The sequence below is a fragment of the Cryptotermes secundus genome, unplaced genomic scaffold, assembly GCF_002891405.2.
Source record: "Cryptotermes secundus unplaced genomic scaffold, Csec_1.0 scaffold568, whole genome shotgun sequence".
NCBI classification, from domain to species: domain Eukaryota; kingdom Metazoa; phylum Arthropoda; class Insecta; order Blattodea; family Kalotermitidae; genus Cryptotermes; species Cryptotermes secundus.
The window spans coordinates 2,483,522-2,504,843 of record NW_019725423.1 but is presented as its reverse complement, the minus strand read 5'-3'; the positions used below and the strand labels follow the sequence as shown (position 1 = coordinate 2,504,843).

The following is a 21,322-nucleotide window of genomic DNA, read 5'->3' as shown; positions in this document are numbered from 1 at the left end:
CGTAGACCGACCGGCCACAACAAACGGGCTTCCAGGCGATTTCCCCCCCCCCCGGCACTAAAGCCCCAGTAGGCCTAGGCCTACCTCCATGAACTTCTCCGTTCACTTCGGTTTTTCTAGATCTTAAACATACGGTAGAACTCCTTGGGCGGGTGATCAGCTCGTCGCAAGGCCTCTACCTGTACACAAACACAGAAAAACGCACACAAACATCCATGCCCTGAGTTGGATTCGAAGCCACGATCCCGGTTTCCAAGCGAGCGGAGATAGTACATGCCTTAGACCGCTGGGCTACCGTGACCGGCTTCAGACGATTGCTACTCCAAATTATCGTCTTAAGCAAAGAAGTACGTATTATTATATCGAATTACATAACAACAAGGTTTAGAATGTTTTGAAACGTCTACTGTGGACAGATTAAATTGGGTTATTTTTCGGAGCTCCTTTTGATACTCTGCAATAAAAGATCCTTTAGCATCTAAACAGAACTTGATAATAAACCATGCCAGTTCCAAAGCATGAAAGTTTTAGTTGCCACAGGTATAAATACTCATATATGTTCAAATAATTTCTACGAGAAATTTATAAATTGTAACAAATTCTCATTTAATTTATATTTCTAAATATGATCCATTAAAGAGTCGAAAGCATTTCTTTGCATTTCGTGTAACGAATGGAGACATATTTTGTGCAAGTTGGAATCCACGTCTCTCAAATTTAGAGTTACAATAAGAACTTCGTAAGCCTTTTCTGATCAGCTGTAACGAGGACCAAATATTTAAGCGCGACTGTACCGTTTCGCATTTCAACCCGAAAGACAGGAGTGGAATGGGAAGGGAGCCCTTCCTGCCCCATAATATTGATTACAACCCGCACCTACATAAAGAAGGGTGCTTTAAAGTCATTCCGTGGTATAGCATATCCTCTTTGAATTCTTCTTCATGCGGGTAATTGTCGTCCTACGTGATAATATCTTGTTTATTCTTAAGTGTTGCAATTTGCTAAGAACATTAACTTCATTGGATTAATTCCTTGCTTAAATGCCAGCTTTATTCCGAAAGATTTTCCGTCACTGTTGTTGTAGTTACATTGCCTTAGATGTAGTTCCTTGACAAGTTTTGCGCTGAGAATTAGTGGCAGTTTTCGTTGCCCTAGGCTAAAGCAAGAGTATATAAGGGTGAAACCTTGTCCTCATATCCAACCTCATCTTCTTATAATCTAGAAAATGTGTTTACCAGTATTTATCACAGAAGTTTTTGTTCAGAATTTAGTAAAATCCTCATCTATTTTAATTGAACGAGCGGAGTTTCCTAAATTGATTTTCATTCAATTTACATTCTACTTGAGCTTAACCTGACAAAGCATAATTTGAAATATCCCGCATTAATATTAAGGTACTTTATCTTGTAGTAAAACTGATCTTGTGTTGCCTCACCGCTACTCTTAGAGGAGCATTGGACATTTGCGTGTACGTTTAAAGAGTCTCTTGCATATTATTCCAAAAGCAAAAATTATGTCTTTTCCCTTTCCAACTGACCTGAGGAAGAAAACAGATTCAGTTTCTGAAACGTCGTGTTTTCTAATTTCTAGAACCCAGGACGATAGGAGAAGTCAAAATACCCAGTCATTTTGAAAATTTGTCTTCACTTTGAGTTCGCAGTATACAGGTTTGTTAGCCCAACCTACAGTTTTAATGCATTGTCACGCCAGCTGAGATTGGTAGTTGCGTCGCTTAGCCTGCGCGCCCCTGTCCTACCGAATACATTTGTTGGGAAACCGCTCAGCTGACGACGAATACCAAGGTAACTGTCGTACATAGAAGAACTTTCCTACGGATGACATGCCTAGAAAATTTAGTGATCTATTGTCTTATAGACAATGGGCTCACAGATGACGGTAAGGTTGACAGCCTTACGCGCCGGCCGCTCTTTATCCCCCAAGAAGATTCATGGTACTTATTTCTTTTAGAGGCTGAGTCGACTCCAGGACCATAGTGCGGCTGGAAGGATTAGGTCAATTGGAAAAAATCCAATGATCTCATTGGGAATTGAACCCGCCACCTTCCGGCTTGTAGCACAGTGCCTCAACCAACTACGCTACCGCTTGCCCTGCGTTGGTATGTAGTAAAAATTAAAAAGAACAAAAGTTGTTGAGGACAGTAATTACCCCATATACGAGTAAGCACATTTCACAATTAAGTAACGTCAGCGATTCAAATGGTAACCTGTACATGTCATCAGAAAAAGAATATAATGAATTTCAGATATTTAATCAGAACGTTATTAATACTAGGATATGAAATTCGCATTGCCAGACTTACGCTTTCGTATGGTATGAATTTGCTCATACTCCAAATGAAAAATAAATATTCTGAGGGGAATATAATTATACAAAATATTTTATTATGAACACACTGTCAAAAGTAATTACTTCTTTGTCCGTTGTTATGAATGATATGTCCGAAAGATCTGCAGACTGTTACCTGTATAAGGACTTCCTTTGCTTTTGTGGGCATTGGTTTCAGGGAACGACGTTGCAATGACCTTTAGATCATATATCATTTATGCTTACCTTCGTGACGTACTTGTTGCCAACACAACAAGAAAGAAATAAATTTCCCTCCGGACATTCTTTATTCACCTGTCTTGAAGCATTCAGCTAGCAAATTGTATATAGCATAGACTTTCCGAGGTTATCAGTAATCTTTGATCAGAATGTAATTTACCGGCTGAGTTATTCTGCGAAAGCAATTCCCTCCGGAGTAGAAACCATTCATCTCTGACACATCCAAACGTCTTGATTCAAAGTCAGTGAAACAATGAACGACAGGAATGAGTTACGACTTTTCAATGCTGCTTTGGTGCAGTCCCGTGACAAAAAAATTATATGACACGGGAGTATTTTACTGTATCACAGATATGCAAGGAAATCTTTTTCCTATCGATGTTTCTGTTTAGGGGAACGTCAAGTACAGAGAAATCGTCGTCTTGTATTTCTTTGTAACTTCCTGTTTGCTATTTAAATGCTAAATTTATACTTCCCTAACAGTTATGGATTTTATGACCACTGTCATCATTACATTCATAAACTTATTTAGATGTCCTGGTTTCGCGTGTTGCCATACAAGCGGGATTTTCCTTTCCAAGAACACGCCCTACTTACGCGCCGCGTTAGAATACAAACACATATTGCGCCGCTCCCCGCGCGAGCCTCCAAACTCTTTTCGGGATATTACGTCTCGATTTTCCACTTGAATATTTTTGGGTTTGTGTTACTTTTCCAGCATTTGCCTACCAAGATTAGAACTAGAGACATCCCGATTACGTCACACGCCTTTACTCTTAATGATGCTCCTTGTTCCAGCCATCCCATTAAGGAAACGTAAGGCTATTTCCTTATGGGAAAGGAGCCGATAGTTTGCAGCCTCCTAGTCCTGCAGTTACGTTTCCTTCCCCTGAGGAACTGAGTGCAATAGCGAAGGAACCACGGTTCGCTCTTTCGTGAAACTGTTAGCGCTGTCTCAAGTATCGACATTTGAGCTTGCTTTCTGCCACGTCTCCAGAAATGCGTTCACCCTCACACACAGAGCGAATTAACGGCTTCCCTTGACCATTGCAATTTCGTGCTCTGCAAAATTAACATAAGGACCATACAGGTCTGGAACCAACTACCTGCAGATGCTTTAGGTACTCTGTCCTGTAAACCAAGCAATTTAGGCAAAGAGTTAAGAAAGTGATAAATGAGGCGAAGTGAAGTTGGGGTGGAAATAATTAAAAAGAAAAAAAAATTGCAGTGAAGTGAAGTGAAGTGATGTGAATGACATTACGCACCCATGACTGTTGGTTTCCTTTCGTTTGTGTTTTGGGTGTTGTATTTTTTCTTCTCTCTCTCTGTAATTGTTGTTGTATTTGTTGCAGTTGTTTGTATTTCTCTGTAATTGTTGTAGTTTTTAATCGTATTTGGTTTGTATTCATTATGGTAGGATGTCCTTATTGTTGTGTTTTGTTTGAACGTGTTGTCACTTAGTGTAATGTGAGTTACTTGTCTGTTGTGTCCTATTGTGTACTACTGCCACCAGGCTAAAACCCAATTGCAGTATAATAAATTATGTATATAATAATAAAATAATAAGCATAAAGATAATAAAGACATGATTTCGGAATGAGCGTACATCTCTTTCTAAACTGTTTTCAATTTTGATTGTTTTACCAGCAGATACTTCATCAAATAGCGAGGTTTGAGTGAAATAGAATATAAAACTTTATGAATGTCCATTATATAATCTATAAGGTACTTCTCCCAGATAAATTCGTGTGAAGTCTGCGAGTTTATGTACAAATTGGCTGGCGCATTTAAACTGTGTGTTTAACACGTTATGCAAAAAGGTGGTGTGAAAATCATCACCTCTAACTGTAGTCACAGTGCGTACGCAGGGTGATTTGAAAAAAAGGTTTAAGGATTAGAATTATAAACCCTATATACAGAATTATCACTGGTATAGCACATTAGCACCGATTTTACTAGCGAGAGGTTATATCAACTAAATTGAAATTGAATGTTCTCGAACCGGTCATATTAATAATGTTGTATTTTAGCGTCCTGTTACACTGATTCGCGTCCATGTATACAAGTATATTGGCCGTCTTCTAGTGCACACAATCTCACATGTCACTTCACTACATGTTTCGGCATCACTGTGCCATCCTCAGGTGTGTTATTTACGTTAAACTATTGCACTGCTCGCCATCATATGCCGTTTATAAAATGATTTAAAATGTACATTCTTCATGTACTATAATAACATTTATATATTGTAACGTCTTTCGTCATTGAAGACGCCGTTCAGATTGTTAATTGGTTTATTTAACAACCTACAAGTCTCGGCTACAATTGATTATAACACTGTTGCGGGGTTTCACCCTTTATAACCATATTCGCAACAATCTATTCACTCTGCAGGGTTTTACATTTTATAACCCTATTCACAATAATCTGTTCACTCTATCTTCAGTAGTCTACACGTATTCACAGTATGGGAGCTATGTAAGTGTCCCTGTATCACACACTCCCAATTACACACACGTCCGTTTTTTTCTTCGGTGGCTGTGTAGTTCCCTTATATAGTCGCAGTGTTTGCCTCTTACGTAATGAGTACCGCTGCTGCCTGACGCCGTGTCGACAGCGGCGTTGCGTGCCATGTCACAGTGGGAGGGGGGGACGGAGCGCTGACTCACCCGCCACGTCACTGCTGGGTAGGGAGGGGGTGTCCTCCATTACGCAACATGTCACATTCTATTAAGATTTGTTAAGATTTATCATCTTATACGATGTATTTCAAACTCGCGTATTATATCATTCTTCCACTATGGGAGTCGTTCTTCCTATATTTTGTGTTTACTGTGTCTTGTGATGTGTCCTTTTTTTGGCGGAAGAATGATATAATACGCGAGTTTGAAATACGACGTATAAGATGATAAATCTTAACAAATCTTAATATATATAAATGTTATTATAGTACATGAAGAATGTATATTTTAAATCATTTTATAAACGACACATGATGGCGAGTAGTGCAATTGTTTAACGTAAATAACACACCTGAAGATGGCACAGTGATGCCGAAACATGTTGTGAAGTAACATGTGAGATTGTGTGCACTAGAAGACCGTCAATACATACACATCATGGACGGTCATATTAAGTTAACAGAATTAAATAAATGTCATTTATGACTCGATATTTCTCAGTAGAGTTCCTGGCTGCAGGGTTGATGGCGATGCTTCGGTTCTAGGAAGGAGAAATGAGTATTGGTTTTGTTAAAATATCTGAACCGTTTCTGCTGCATGACCGAGGCTTGGCATATATGGGACTCTTATTGAGTGTGATCTTCCTATACATTATTTTATTTATTTATTTAATCGTTTCCTCCTTTCTTTCTTAATTTTTTTACTTACTTTTCTTTCATTTTTGTTTAATTCTGTATGTCTTTTTTAGTACCACATTAAAATATAACTGCCCTTCACAGTTGTTATAGCCACGCGTTGGGTTTGCCACTTCCATAACTACATTTTAGTTTCTCACTTCGAACACTTCACCTCTGGGTTATCTCCTTTCTTATTCCCACTTGTATTTGTGTTCACTCCCGCTGCTCACCTAGAGACTTCCGGTGTGGTGGAAAAGTTCAGGATGACGAGGGAACAAATGGGCGCCATGTAAAAATACGTTACGTGTGGGTTAAGAAGGATTATGGGATTCCACTGATCGATGTTCACGGACGAAGATGAGAAATCTGTCTCAGAGCTTGACGGGCCTTGCTTCGACGCGACAAGGAAATGTTAGGAAACGTTGAAAGCACCTCTCAGCCAATAAAACAATTAACATTAATTTTTCACACGTATTAGTGTTAAGTTCACTAATAGTCACTCTTCCCCTATGTTAAGGGTGAGCATTCTTAATTGACAAGCGGAAGGCCTGGATTTTTGCGTCTAGATCACTCAAAGATTAGTTAACGGGTGTTGCAAAAAATCGTCGCTTGAAGTTAAGTAACATTTACTTCAAATTACCCAAACCCCCTCGTAATACAATTTTGATTGGCTTATCGACTATGGGATTCACAAAACTACTTTGTACAGCCAATAGAATTGGTATATTGAATTTAAATACTTCAAGAACTTTCTGACAGATTTTAAAACTCCTGGAAGCTTCCTTAAGCTTGGTTGAGTAACTGCCACATACACCACATTAATTATCGTGGGATGGTCTCGAGTTACGTGAGTCTTATCTAAATGGTCCCTACTAAAAATTCTCAGAATAGTTACAGCAAGAACTGAGTATATGTCACTCTTAATGTAAAAATGATGTTAAGTCTAAGAGTATCAGTATAGTTAAGATTATATATAAATTGCTCTGGGAAGAAAGAATCGATTACAAAAATATTTTGAAATTTGTTTCCTGACAAAGCATAGTTCTATATTGAGAATATAATAAATAAAACTGACGACCCTCAAAGCAGAAATTGCACTGTTGTGGACGATATTAAGGTGTGTTTGTTTGATCAAGTCTCTCTGCTCTGTAATTATTCCGTGTACTGTGGGAATATCATTTAGACGAGAAGGACATTACGGGCACTTGGGTCATGCTTTCGAATATTGTATAGATACCAAATTATATCGACACTCCATAGTCTCAATACTGACAGCGCTGTTAAATAATCAAACTTAAAAATCTGAATTGAAACTGAGGGCTCGGATCTCTATGCTGGCCTCAGTGCATAGTGAGTGGCTTGCATGCGTCAGTGTCCCAGCGCGTGCAGGAGGTTTAGTGGAGTGGAAGATGGGTAATTGGATTTAAATATATTTGCATTGTGCACCATGGACTGAGCTCAAACTCTCCCTGCTGTATGGGTGTTGTATTTTTAGAAATTCTACTGAGGATAGGTCGTTGCGTGGGTTTGGCTTTAGGGTCATTTTACTCCTTACATTGAACCTAGTTAATCGACCTTTTGTCACATGAAATCTTTGCAACGGTGGTAGTGCATTAATTGCATGTACCTGTAACACGTCACATCAGCAAGCATCGTTTTCACATCTCTCACCTCCGCATATATAAATTTAATGTGAAAGGTGGATTTCGAATTTTATTTACGTGACCATTTTCAGTGTGTTCAAGTTTCGCTGCCAGTTCTCTCTAAAATAATATCACGTATATTAGTGACTGTAGATGGGGTTTAGATTTGTGAATAGATTTATTGGACACTCACAAGTCGTAACTACAAATAATTATAACAATTTAAAATTACGGTAAATGTAACGCACAAAACAAAATCTTCAATGTATGTTTGCCAGTCGTTGCTTGGTAACGAATCTTATCTGGTTAACATTTCACATCTGGATGTTCAACTGCTGAATTGTCTTCTCAATTCTCTTATGAAAGAATCTCTGACTGAAGTGAATTCACTAATAAACTCTCTTTTATATTTTCGGGAGAACAAGATAGCTGCCACCACATCGAATAATTCATGTTTTGGTCTGTTGTCCGTTGTAGCGGAATCTATTGAGCCATTTTCTAGCAAATGGGCTTCCGCTTCTGTTGCTATTCTGGTTTTCAGGGAGTGTTTACTTAGCCGTTGCCTAGCAAATGGTCATTTTCGTCACAGTTACTTCCTTCATAAAACAGAAATTTGGTGTCTTCCATTTGAAGCGTTAATTAGCATATTCTAATATGTTACGAGTATAAGTGACTCATTTCTTTGGCCATGATACATAGGTCTTAGCTATGACTTGATAAATTCAAGAATAATATCTAATATACACAAAAAGTGGGCGCAGTGGCCTTGCGGGCTAAGGAGTGTAATGACTTCCGTCGTTGGGTCACAGGGGTCGTGAGTCTGAGTCTCGCTTCGGACACTGATGTATTTGCGAGCCGTTTTGTGTTTGTGTTGCCCTGTGTGCAGTATGTAGAGATTTAGCGATTGGACTATCGCTCATCTGAGGAATCCTACAAATTTTCCTCATGATTCGTAATTTCATAAGTTAATTCTGAATTGGAGCAGGCCAATGGGTCCAATCTGTCCTGGGTGAGGGAGAAGAATATTATGTACAAAACGAATGTATATAAAGACACCGAACAAGAAAACATTTTATAAGACAAATTATTAGAAAGCAGATTCGGAAATCCTTCCCAGCATTTAACGCTGCTGGGAACTATAGTTATCATGTCTCAAGAACTGGAAATTGCACAGAAAAAAAAGAAGAGCTTTGTAACCATTGCTTAGGCAAATAACAGACCTGTTCCAAAAATCAATATCAGACATTTTCAGAAAGTGTTTTTCTCTTATTTTTGTCATGAACAACATTTCTTTATGGTGCTGGGACATTTCCAGATACTTTGCTTATTGAAACATGTGTTTTCTTTTAGTTCGTTACTGGAGTTCATAAGATTTTTTCTGATATTTTCTTAAATTGAATTGGATTTCATAAAACAGGTATTGTGCATCTTTCGGTTGGATAAAATGTCGTTTTGCTAATCATAAACTGTGTTATTCTAAGCAATACGATTACTGCAGTGCATAGTTGCCATGTGAAAATAAACATCTGTCTATCTGTCTACCTACATTACGTAAATACCAACCTATCTATCTATTGTTCTACAGCCGTTTGTTGGATCTTGGCCGCTTTTTCAGTTTCTTGGGCTTTTACGCAGTCGGTAGGACTCATTGGACGGGTGATCAGCCCCTCTCAAGGCAACCTACACGCAGGAGAGAACAAACAGAATAAACTCAAAGAGACATCTGTGCCTCGAGTGGAATTCGAACCCACGATGCCAGTTTTTGGGAAGGGGAAGACTGTTCATGCCTTAAACCGCGTGGCCACTGTGATCGACACATGCAAATGCAGAGCCATTACATGTACGCCTTAGTAGTACTCGTATTTCGAGATGATGGTTTCTCAAGTTGCTGAAAATAGAGGTATGATAATTTTAAAAAATGTGAAGTCTTCAGAACCTTAAAATATATCACTGTCTGTGGTCTAGTGGTCAGCGTTCCTGACTACAGATCCGGAGGTCCGGGTTCGATTCTCGGCGCTACCAGATCTTTTCGGAGAAGTAGGGGGTCTGGAACGGGGTCCACTCAGCCTCGTGATGATAATTGAGGAAATAGCGGCTCCGGTCTAGAAACCCGAAATTACCGGCCGTGGGGATTCGTTGCGCTGACCACGCGAAACCTTCTATCCGCAAATTTGGCACTAAACTTTGCCGACAAGCGGCGGTCTCTCGGTCGGTATAGTTCCCTTGCGGACTAAAATCACGGATTCTTTTGTTTTGCACTTGTATGCATTATATCTAGTGCATCTTCATTACATCTAGTACTGAAGTGTTTGTGTGAAAGTCAAGTGCAATAGTGACTAGTAAAGACAACACCACACGCTGTGGAGGAAACACGCAAAGCAGGGGCATATGGCAGTCACAACTGGACAGTAAGTTAAGAACGTGAGGGGCAAGATGCCGATAAAAACACCCTGGACAGACATACATTTATGAACAATGGACGACACCCTCATGTGAAGTGAAATAAAATGCACCCAAATAACGTGGGTATAAAAAAACTTTAATTGATTTTATCTGGTTTTACGAGTACCTGAAAACAGGACTACAGCTTGTGATTTTAACACGAACTAAGACAGTGTAGCAATTTTAACACAATGTAAGATTTGAGGCTTACACGGCGGTGACTATGAAGAAAGGAGTCTTCTGGGATGTAACACCGTGCAGATATTGTGTTAACCGACGTTACGGACTGCTTGTACCGGTTCTCACGTTCTTTTCGGTTGGGGATTTCTTATTTTCCCTTCTACCCTGAAGACGGAGGAGATACGTTACTCCGACACGTCGGTTAACACCACATCTACACGGTGCCACATCCCAGAAGACTGCTTTCTTTCTTAATACTTTTCAAATTTACGAAAATTTTAATTTTTGAATGGTCAGTACATTGATTTATTTGTAGGTACGTCAGTATGCTATATGTAATGAGCATGCAGAAACGTGATCATTCAACATTTTTAGAAGGCTCTTGATATTTGAATGGACACTTAGAGCCTGTATGATTGCCGTGATTGACAAATGTGCAGTGTCAGAATGCTTCTAGTTCAGCCAATGGCAGAAAGCAGCCGTAATCCCGTTACAGAACTTGTTTTCCTGTACATCAGCAATGATGAACGAGATAGCACGTGACCTACCAATGTATAGAGCTGATGATGTCTGGATGGATTTTAAAGGGAACAAGTGTAACGGTCAGGACTGTTCTAACTCCTTCAGAATAGCCTAAAATAGCGGAAGTTTGTAAAAATCTATTGAACCTTCGGAACCCATACAGGAAATGAATTTTTTGGTAGATATTAAGAAAGGTTTTGAACAAAAACAAGTCAGTTAATGACAAATCTTAGTGTCCAATTTATATACACAAGCAGCGGAAATAGCATGAATATTCAAGTGTAGGATTTGGTGTTCTCAGCCGGTAGTTATGGAGAGTTTTCTTTGGAGACATAACGCAGTTTAGTTCTCTAAAAGTTTCTGCTTGCTACGTGCTTCGAGTTCGCGGTAGCGTAGTTGGTTGAGGCACTATGCTACAAGCCGGTAGGTCGCGGGTTCAAGTCCCGATGAGGTAATCGGAATTTTTTTAATGGACCTAATTCTTCCAGGCGCCCTATGGCTCTGGGGTCGACTCAGCCTGTAACAGAAATGAGTACCAGGAATCTTCCTGGGGGTAAAGGGCGACCGGAGCGTAAGGCTGACAACCTGGCCGCCGGTTGTCTAGAACTCAACATCTCACAAACTTATGGGCCTCTACGGCCTGCTACATGGGATACTTTTACTTTTACTTCCTTTTCCGTGCTTCGAATTGGTTTCATGCTTGTTTTATTCTTCGACCTTGAAGACAGAAGCGATATATTCCTCTAAAACGTCGGCTGACTTTCAACGGACTAAACGGAGTTATATTCCAGAAGTTAGAAATCTTCATGAATCTTGAAGACTTGCATAATTTTTAAAAGTATAAAACAGAGTACCGTTGACTTTTGGATATGTATACGTGTATTTTACATATTTCTTTGTGTTTAACAATAACCCAGAATGCAGAGGAGTAAATTTATTTTCTGTTAATATTTAAGTTCCCAAGAATTATTTTAGGATAAGAAGTTCTTAGATTCTTAATTTATTCATAAAGTAATTATATTTATTATTGGCTATTGGTTGTTGAGCTCAGCACGTGAATAAATACAGAATTGAATTGAATTGGACATTCTAAACGCCAATGTCAGAGTCAAATGAATTGATGTATATATAATGCGGAAGCCGGTCACGGTAGCCGAGCGGTCTAAGGCATGCACTGTCTTCGCTTGCTCGGAAACCGAGATCGTGGGTTCGAATCCCACTCATGGCATGGTTGTTTGTATGCGTTTTTCTATATTTGTCTACAATTAGAGGCCTTGCGACGAGCTGATCACTCGCTCAAGGAGTCCTACCGTATGTGTAAGATCTAGTAAACCGAAGTGAAACGGAAAGTTTCATGGAGGTAGGCCTAGGCCCAAAATTGGGGCTGTAGCGCCACAGGAAAAAATATATAATGCGGAAGGTTCTGCTGCAGAATAGAAGTAGCGATGAGTGAATTGGAAAATTTCTTGGTTTTAAAAATGATATATGAACAAGTCAAAGAAGATGAGGTGGGCAGGGAACGTAACACGAATGGGGGAGGAGGAATGTGTATAGGATATTGGTGGGAAAAAAGAATAAGAGAGACCACTGAGAAGACGTAGGTGGGTGGACAATATTAAAATGGATCTTAGAGAGATAGAATGGGATGGTATGGATTGGATTGATCTGGCTCAGTATAGGGACCAGTGGAGGGCTCTTGTGAACACGGTAATGAAACTTCGGGTTCAAAAAAATGCTGAGAAATTCTTCAGTAGTTGCAGAATTTGAGGCTCCTCCAGAAGGGCTCAGCTCCGTGAGTAAGTAAGTAAGTAATATTTAAGAACTGCCGATCACGGCGTCCGCGTGGTCTAAGGCATGAACCCTCTTCACCCGATCAAACACTGCTATCGTGGGTTCCAATGTCACTCGAGGCGTGGATGTCTGTTTTGCTTTTATTCTGTTTTTGTGTTGTTCTCTGTTTAGGTAACGACTTTGCGACGGGCTGATCCCCCGTCAATGGGGTCCTACTGACTGTGTCTAGATTAAGAAACTGAAAAATCTGCCAAGGTCCACAAGGGCTGTAGAGCCATACATAGTACGAGTAGATATTCAAGAGCTGTTGAAATGAGAACATACTCCATACGAAACAAAGCTCTCCGCGTCAATGGCCGATGTCGTTTCGTTCCACCTTGTGATTCCCGGTAGCTGTATCCCTGGGACCACAAGACTAATGTGGGGTCAGATAGAAAATCGAAAGGGAAGGCAGCTAAGTGATCACAGTTGATTGAAGCTCTAGTACATTGTCTGCTGGAATCATTGATTCGATTTTACCCCCATGTAACAAAAATGCGAGCGGGTAAAAAGTTGGGCTGTCCACTAGAATTGCTCACAATAAAATTAAAGTTGTGTAATTCTATCCATTTTAACATGATGTCCCGCAGGAAGCATGTGGATTGATGTCTATAGAATAGCCCTCATTATGCGACCTCGGTGGGAGAATAATGTATGTACAAAACATATCTCTCAACTTAATGGAAGGTTTCAGTTGAGTGTATTTCAGAACAGAATGCTGAAAAGAATTATTCAATGAGAGAAATATAAAGTAGTGGGAGGAATTTGAATATTAGTCGTCAACATTTTGTAGCTTCACAATTCGCCTTCATTGTTAATTATTATTATTAATATTGTAATCAAACCAAGGATGAAATCAGCCATGGCGTAAGTAAGAAGTGAGAAAATTAAAACTATCCCTCTAACAGGCCGTGGAGGCCCATATGTTTGTTAGATTTCTAGGCTCACACATATTCTTGGCAATCTGCTCACAGATGGAGGTAAGATTGTCACACTAAAGGTTCGGCCACACAGAGCGCTACGTACGCTATGTTCGCTATACGAACAGAAAAATATCTCCCTTTATTGCCAATGTGACTGGCCAAACAGACTTCCGTACGCTACGTACGCTATATTCCCTATGTTAGCTGTGTCGCAGAATGTACACAGTGTACGTAGCGCTCTGTGAGGCCGAACCTTTACGCGTCGGTCGTTCTTTACGCCCTGGAAGTTTCCTGGTACTCAATTCTGTTAGAGACTGAGTTGACCCCTGGCCCAGAGTCTCCATCATCATAATCACCCGGGGCAGGTACAATTAGACAATCAGTGGCCGCCGTGCCGAGTGGACCCAACTGGACTCCAACCCCCCCCCCCCCCTCAATAAGCGAATTTAATTCTTTCTTTTACCAGGCGGGATCAGGCGATTTATAAACTGTAGGATCTGAAATGTTCTCTATGTAATTCGTTGATAGTAAACCCGACGTTTCGGAATAATATGTCACTTCCATTTTGAGGTTCGAAGAATATGCCAAATAAGAAACCAGAGTGAAGCATGTAACAAGCAAACGGCAAGCTTTTATGGGCCTGCTTATGAGGTCTTTTATTTAATTAAAAGCGGACAATTTCTTGAGCAGCTGAGTGACCACAAGTTTCTGAAGGAAACATATGTTCCGGTAGAGGCTTATCTTCAAAATATTTGTTTGTATGGAACTGTGGAAGGGAACGTAATTTTATTACTCTTTTCGTTTCAGACGATTGCAAAAGATTCAGCCTAACGGAAAGTTCTCTCTGTTGCTCAATATTGACTTCTCCACAAACTGACAAAAAGGACTGCAAAAAATTAAATTTTTTATCTTAACCCTGGCCATATGGCGAAATTTCACGAAATCATACTGGCTGCATAGACCCTAAGAATACTTCGTTGCCATTACGCTCATAACCCACCACCAGTGTTACCATATTCTACAGTACTATAATTAAAACAAAATGCCAAAACTGTATCACTATCTCTATGGTGCAGGGCCCTTCGAAAGAGTACAGAAGTCACTCATCTGACCAATAAAATACTAGCTTCTTCTGGAAATTTCATTAACTCGGTGAGTGAGTGGCATTCCTGTTTTTATTCAGGGGGTCTCGGGTTCAGTTTTGACTCGATTATCGGTTATTTTGACAGAGGTTCCTCCTGAGTTTCTCAGTTTTTTCCGAAAAAACAGGGACAGTACTACAAATTGGGCCACCCCCGCTACCTTGCATATCTTATTCAGTTCATTAAACACTAATCTTTTTGTCATATGACAGTCTACAAACTGAGATACTGAAAACTTTGTAAAATTTTCTACAAATATTGTGACATGTTGACCCCTACCTCCACAGCTGCACGTAGCGGTAACGTAACGCTCGCGTAATAGTATATATACATATAAATTAATATAATATTAATGAGATATAGATTTCTTCAGAAAAATGTATATTACATAAATTAATAAAATATTTGCGTGGTTAAATTTTATGGTGAATTTTATAATCAAATTGGATTTATATTTCATTTGTATTCAACATCTCACACTATATAGATTTCTATTTTTGGTTCTTAAGTCTGATACATCAGCATAAGGATTCCATTCCGTCAGCAGTCAGCAGCAAGTTTATGTATTGCCTGTAGCCCACGTGGAGTTCTCAGAATTGACAGTGACAGGCGTGCCCTACACTTCAGAATATAATTAAAGTCGCCCCGCCACGACTGAGCGGCGTCTACATTAGGGAAATATAAATGTTCGATAACTTAGATTCAAGATTAAATTCGACCAGGTTCTGAGTTACACATACACACGTCCACTTAAACCAGGGAAACTGCTAGTCACTTACTGGCGTCGATATATACAGCACGGTTTCCTTCCACACTTACCTTATTGCTACTTGTAGTCAACAATTCAGAATTTTTCAGTTTACAATTTGAAAGCCACGTAGGATGATATTGTGCTACCATGTAGCACGCGTGAAGAAAATGAAAAGCACGTTTATATTTTGTAAGAGAAGAACCGAAGGGAAGGGAGAACTTGGGAAATTTAGGTGTGGTATTAGTAGTAGTTGTGCCGGTCACGGTAGCCGAGCGGTCTAAGACATGTACTGTCTTCACTCGCTTGGATACCGGGATCGTGGGTTCGAATCCCACTCAAGGCATGGATATTTGTGTGCGTTTTTCTGTGTTTGTATACAGGTAGAGGCCTTGCGACGAGCTGATCACCCGCCCAAGGAGTCCTACCGAATGTGTAAGATCTAGAAAAACCGAAGTGAACGGAGAAGTTCATGGAGGTATGCCTAGGCTCACTGGGGCTGTAGTGTCAAAGAAAAAAAAATAGTAGTAGTTTTAGTGTTCATGGAGTAATATTTGTAGCTGTGATAGTAGTAATGGTAGTTGTAGTAGTACTGGTAATATTATTGGTAGCTGTCAGTGTAATGGGGTCAGTCACAATAGCCGCGCCGTCTAATGCATGAATTGTCTTCGCTCGCTCTGACACTGGGATCGTGGATTCGAATCCCACTAAAGGCATGAATGTTTGGTGTGTGTATGCCTTTATTCTGTGTTTGTGTTTCCCTATGTTTAGGTAGAGGCCTTGCGACGGGCTGATCACTCGTCCAAGGAGTCCTGCCCTCTGTCAAAAATGATTACGGAACTGAATAAGAGACCAGGGCCATGAATGGGCTGGAAGAGCCACTGAAAACAAAATAGTGGTAAGAGTAGTTGTGGTAGTAGTAATGGTGGAAGTAGTGGCAGTCGAAGTGATAGTTGTAGTGGTAATGGCCGTAGTAGTACTCTTATTAGTAGTTAATACTAGTAACAGATGTAATTTACTACTGGAAATGTTGCCACTTTGTTCAGGAGCTTAAGCCACGCTGTCAGTCGGTCATACTCCTAACTATAGAAAGAACTCTGTTCGTCTTTAAAATTCCTCGATATTAATTTAAATCGCAAGCAATGAATATAGAAAAGCTCTGTTTTATTCCCTAGAATAAAACTGCAAGAGCAGAATGTCGTTATCATATGTAACCATTGAAATAGATGCAAATTTTTGCTCTAGTAGGGATCTTGTTTAAACTGCTCATCTTTATTCAGTCGAATCGATTTAAAAAAATCAACATTATTTGAAATTATTATGTAGAACATTTGTGATTTTATTTGGCCCTTTGCTCGTTGGTATTCCCAGACTCCCGAGAAAGACTGAAATGTGGTATTTTGCCCCCAGAATGCTTATTTAAATGTTTCCAAATTAATATCTTGTGGGATATTTCATGACCATGCAATTATTATCTAGACTCATACCCACCGATTATAAGCTTATTATCTTGGCAATGTTCCTGGCAAGGTACTGAAGACTCCAAGCCCAGGGCTATGGGGCCCGGACGCCCTATCAATCACGCTCCTTAGATGCCTTTATGTATCAGGAAATATTTATGGGCACAAATGAAGTATGTCTGTTTTTCTTTTTTGTTAGTGGGTGTGGGACCAAGTCCCTTGTACTGTGGCCACTTCTGGTCTATTGTACCAGCCCCAGATGATAGGTTAGGGTGATTGTGGAGCAATTGGTGGAATGAAGATTAGCAGGGGAAAGCGAAGTACTCGGAGAAAACCTTTGTCCGCCACAAATCCCACTTAACCAGACCCGGGTTTGAACCCGGGCCGCCGCAGTGGGAAGCCAGCAACTAACCGCTTGAGCTATGGCGCGGCCAAGTATGTCTGTTAGTGAATGCCTGTGGGACCTCATTGTTCGACAGACAGACTGTACTACTGCATATTAAATAAATTGTTGATGGTTTTCAGTGAGTAAGTTTTTTTAACTCAGACATATTTTGATGAGTGTATGCATTGTGACATGTAGACTCATTTCTGGGCAACATCCGAAATACGCGCACGCAACAACAGAACCAGCGTCTCAAGAGGTGTTTTCTATGTGGGTTCACATGTATCCATTGCTAGGCAAGGTGTCGATAAACACGCATTCTCTACAATAGAAGACGGCGTTTTCCGTGGGGTCCGTGGCAAGGACTTATCTTGAAGGCAGTCGACGCTCTTGGGTCAGTTGAGGGTTCAGCTGTGGAGTGTTGACCAGCGAGCAACGGAAGCGGAGGGATCGCCATCGCTAAGCTTCTTTACCAGGAAACGTGTAGTGAAAGCTTTGCAGAGGAAGAGCCATTGTGCAGAGCTGTTATCTAGTAAAGACTAGAGAAAATAGACTGAGAAGACTTAGCGTGGAGTGATTTGTAGTGTAGAAATAAAAAATAGTGTTATAATTATTTGAAGTCGCCACTTGTAAGTGGTCAATAAACCTATTCACCAACCCAGACATCGTCTATAGTCACTCATAAACAAGTAACAGTATATATCGTAACGTATTTGGAGTAGTTACTTCCATGGTAACGCAATAACAGTGAGCCGTTTCGTAGAGAAGGCCGAAGAAACGAAGCAGCGTTTCACCGGAGATAGACAACAGAAGGTTCAGTGCGTAGCAACGGCCGCGCATCTATAACAAGGTAATGCATTCGCCGAGACAGTCTTGGGATAGCCGCCACTCAAGAGAGTTGGGATCCAGCCACGAGCAGATACAGTTGGAAGATAGCCGCCGCACAATGCAGCTGGAGTGACACAAATTGTATCTGAGAGTGTGCAAGAATAAAGGTGTTCGCTAAATCCGAGACCTATGTGAAATTATTTGTCGCGTGACATACTCAACACGTGACAATATGTCTATATACTCGTATATTGCTATGCAACTAGAACTGTCGGTTTTCTTGAACACGAAATTGAAAACTATTGAAAGGAAGATATATGCAGCTATAAGAATAGAGATTGTTTGTGTTAGACACACAGAAAAGCTATGAATATTGTTTTAGTTTGAAACTTCGGCTTGCGCGTCTCGCACAGTTACGTATCTCCTCAGTCGTAAGGTATACAAAGCTATGTAAGAAACTCTATTTTTATTGTAACCGAATATACGTAGGAAGTGCGTTTAAGTTTGCAGTTATATGCTAAAATTTAGTGTGAACAGTGGCTAATATGTTTTATTATTTCACACACATATGAGAGCATAAATTTTTATTCATAAATACATATGTTTTTGTCACTTTGGTGTGAATTATGTCCTTTGAGCACTGTCATTCTTGGACTCTAATAGTCGCTTAGTTTGTGGATAAAGTATTTTACTCTTTTTGAAACCAAAATTTTATTACTAAGGTTATAAAGCCCCTACTGACCCCATCCCGAACCAGATGAATCCAGCCCTTACCTGTATATATTATATAATTAAACTCCTTTTTAATATTATCATCCCATCTATGCCAATTTCAGCGTAGTATTGCTACTAGGATTCTGTAATTGGTAAGAAAAATAATGTAGTATTTTATTGAAACGTTAATTACATTTGTGTTTTATTGTAAAAATGTTCAGGATACTATAAAAATTATAAATAATATTCATAAATTATTAGTAGTGTATGAATTTCATGCTATTACTTATGTTCTACACAAGTTGATATATTTTGCACCTTTTGTAAGAAAATTTCCAGGATCTTAAGCATCTTATTACTGTTTGTATTTACCTTCTTAAATGAAGTACAACAATATTAAAATAATAAAAGTAAACCAACCTCTTCAATGCCGTATCCGACCTGGACAGTGAACGTTAATTTTAAATTACAGGCCTGCACTCTATGTTAAGCCGCAGGCGTTTTAACAGCCGTAGGCTAAAGGACTAATTAAAAAAAAGAACTTTGTTAATATATTCCTTCGGCGCGCACTGTCTCAATGTGCATATAGTATAAACTTATGTTACAACAATCTTAATCTTACCAATAGAGAAGATTGAACTATCATATAGACTCCAATAACCTAAAATTACCGTTTCGTGATAAAGAGAATGAGACCAATTCTTTTTTTGAAAAAAGAGTCTCCGCTGTAAAGTACTGTGAGAAACAGCTTCAGAAAAGCAGAGTCATATAATGCGAGTGGTTTCACGGTTTTTTATTTCTCGAAATCACAAGGGGTTAAAATGTGTTGCTTGGTGATCTAACTTAATTTTTTTTTTTCAGTACATAGGAGTATCCTTCCAGGAATATTTAAAAATCATTGACAACAAATTTTATATCACAATAATATTTTTGTGCAGTAAATCGATATTTAGTAGTATAAAGTGCATATTAATCTTACATTTATATTATTTGTTATAAGCTGATTATTTTATATTAGTATTTCTCTTTGCGATGAATATTTATCATAAGTGTTTTAATATTGGGCTTGGTCATATTTTTTATCCATCGCGATGATAATTGTTTCTTCGGTTATTTTAGAATGCCATAAAATAAGGATATATAGAGAATAATATATATGATGATAAAAATATAATTAAATATAAATGGTGAATATTAATCAGTAGTAATTAAGATGTGATAAAGTACAGATATCTATGATTTATTAAATTATTTATTCATCAATAGATTAGCGAAATAAATTAAATTTAACAAATTAATCTTGTTTGCACAATTTCATCTAGGCAGTAGCAATTAATACGAATACCAGGTGTATTTCAGATCAACAGAAGGAATCAAAATATATTATAAATTGTTATATAGAATGGTGCCGTGAATGAAGCAACTGTGAGATAATACAGCTCAAAACTTCTTCGTGAAGCACTTACCTGCGATTGTGGTGGCGGCAGTAATGAGAGCGACGAAGCCGGTCCACATGACGCTGTTACATGACGCCCACTTTACACGACGCTGTACGTCGCGACGGCTTGGCACGACTACCGTAGGCTTACACACCCTCCTTATTTCCCGTGGTACTAGCGCCGCACATCGGCCCTATGCGTAACCTCCTCAACACACATGCGCCCCGGTGTGGGACAGCAGTAATGCAGCATACCAAACTTGGCACTCAAGAACAAGCGACCGTGAAAATTATTGAGTCTGATAACTGTAGAAACTGAGTCCTTCCGCCTTCCATTCTCAGGTATATTCGCGCGTGACAAATCAGAATATTCTTCCTCTTAATGAAATGAGCTGAAATCTTGGATTCCAGTCTAACCATGAGTACAGGCCGCGCCATAGCTCAAGCGGTTAGTAGCTGGCTTCCCACCGCTGCGGCCCGGGTTCGATCCCGGGTCTGGTCAAGTGGGATTTGTGGTGGACAAAGTGGCGTTGAGGCAGGTTTTCTCCGAGTACTTCGGTTTCCCCTGCCAATCTTCATTCCACCAATTGCTCCACAATCATCCTCACCTCTCATCTGGGGCTCGTACAATAGGCCAGAAGTGGCCGCAGTACAAGGGACTTAGTCCCACCCCACTAGCAATAAAAAAATGAGTATGGAATTGTGTTTTTCATCATTACCTCTCAGCGTCATAACTCATTGGCACTTTGCCATAATTATCTGGCTATGCTTTGATGGACTGTCCCTCAAACAGATAAAAAGCAATGAACACGTTTTGATAACTACATTCACCAAGTGAACATGGATAATTGAAGTCGAGCGATATTACTTTTGTAATATTGACAGAATTAGTTCATTATTTCTAAGGCATTTCTTTAGTCCCTTCGGACACTTCAACTGAACATTTTCAGGCCTCTTCTAGCCCATTCAAGGCCCAGGCCTCTTATTCAGCTAAGTAATCTATTTTCACAGACGGTACAACTTCTTGGACGAGTAATCAGCTCGTCGCAGGACCTCTAGCTAAACACAGAATAAACACATGCACACCCCAAACATTCATGCCTTAAATGGGATTCGAACCCATGTTCCCAGAGTCCTAGCGAGC

At 39.6% G+C, this 21,322-nt stretch overlaps 1 protein-coding gene across 1 annotated transcript in view; it reads right to left on the bottom strand.

The window, feature by feature from the left end:
* The window catches only part of LOC111863391, a 130,674-nt gene extending 110,364 nt beyond the window's left edge, over window positions 1-20,310 (bottom strand). The window contains exon 1 of the mRNA XM_023849664.2: window positions 20,207-20,310. Within this exon, the coding sequence (XP_023705432.1) occupies window positions 20,207-20,255 (49 nt within the window). The 5' untranslated portion in view covers window positions 20,256-20,310. The remainder of the gene's footprint in view (window positions 1-20,206) is intronic.
* Between the last annotated feature and the right edge of the window lie 1,012 nt (window positions 20,311-21,322).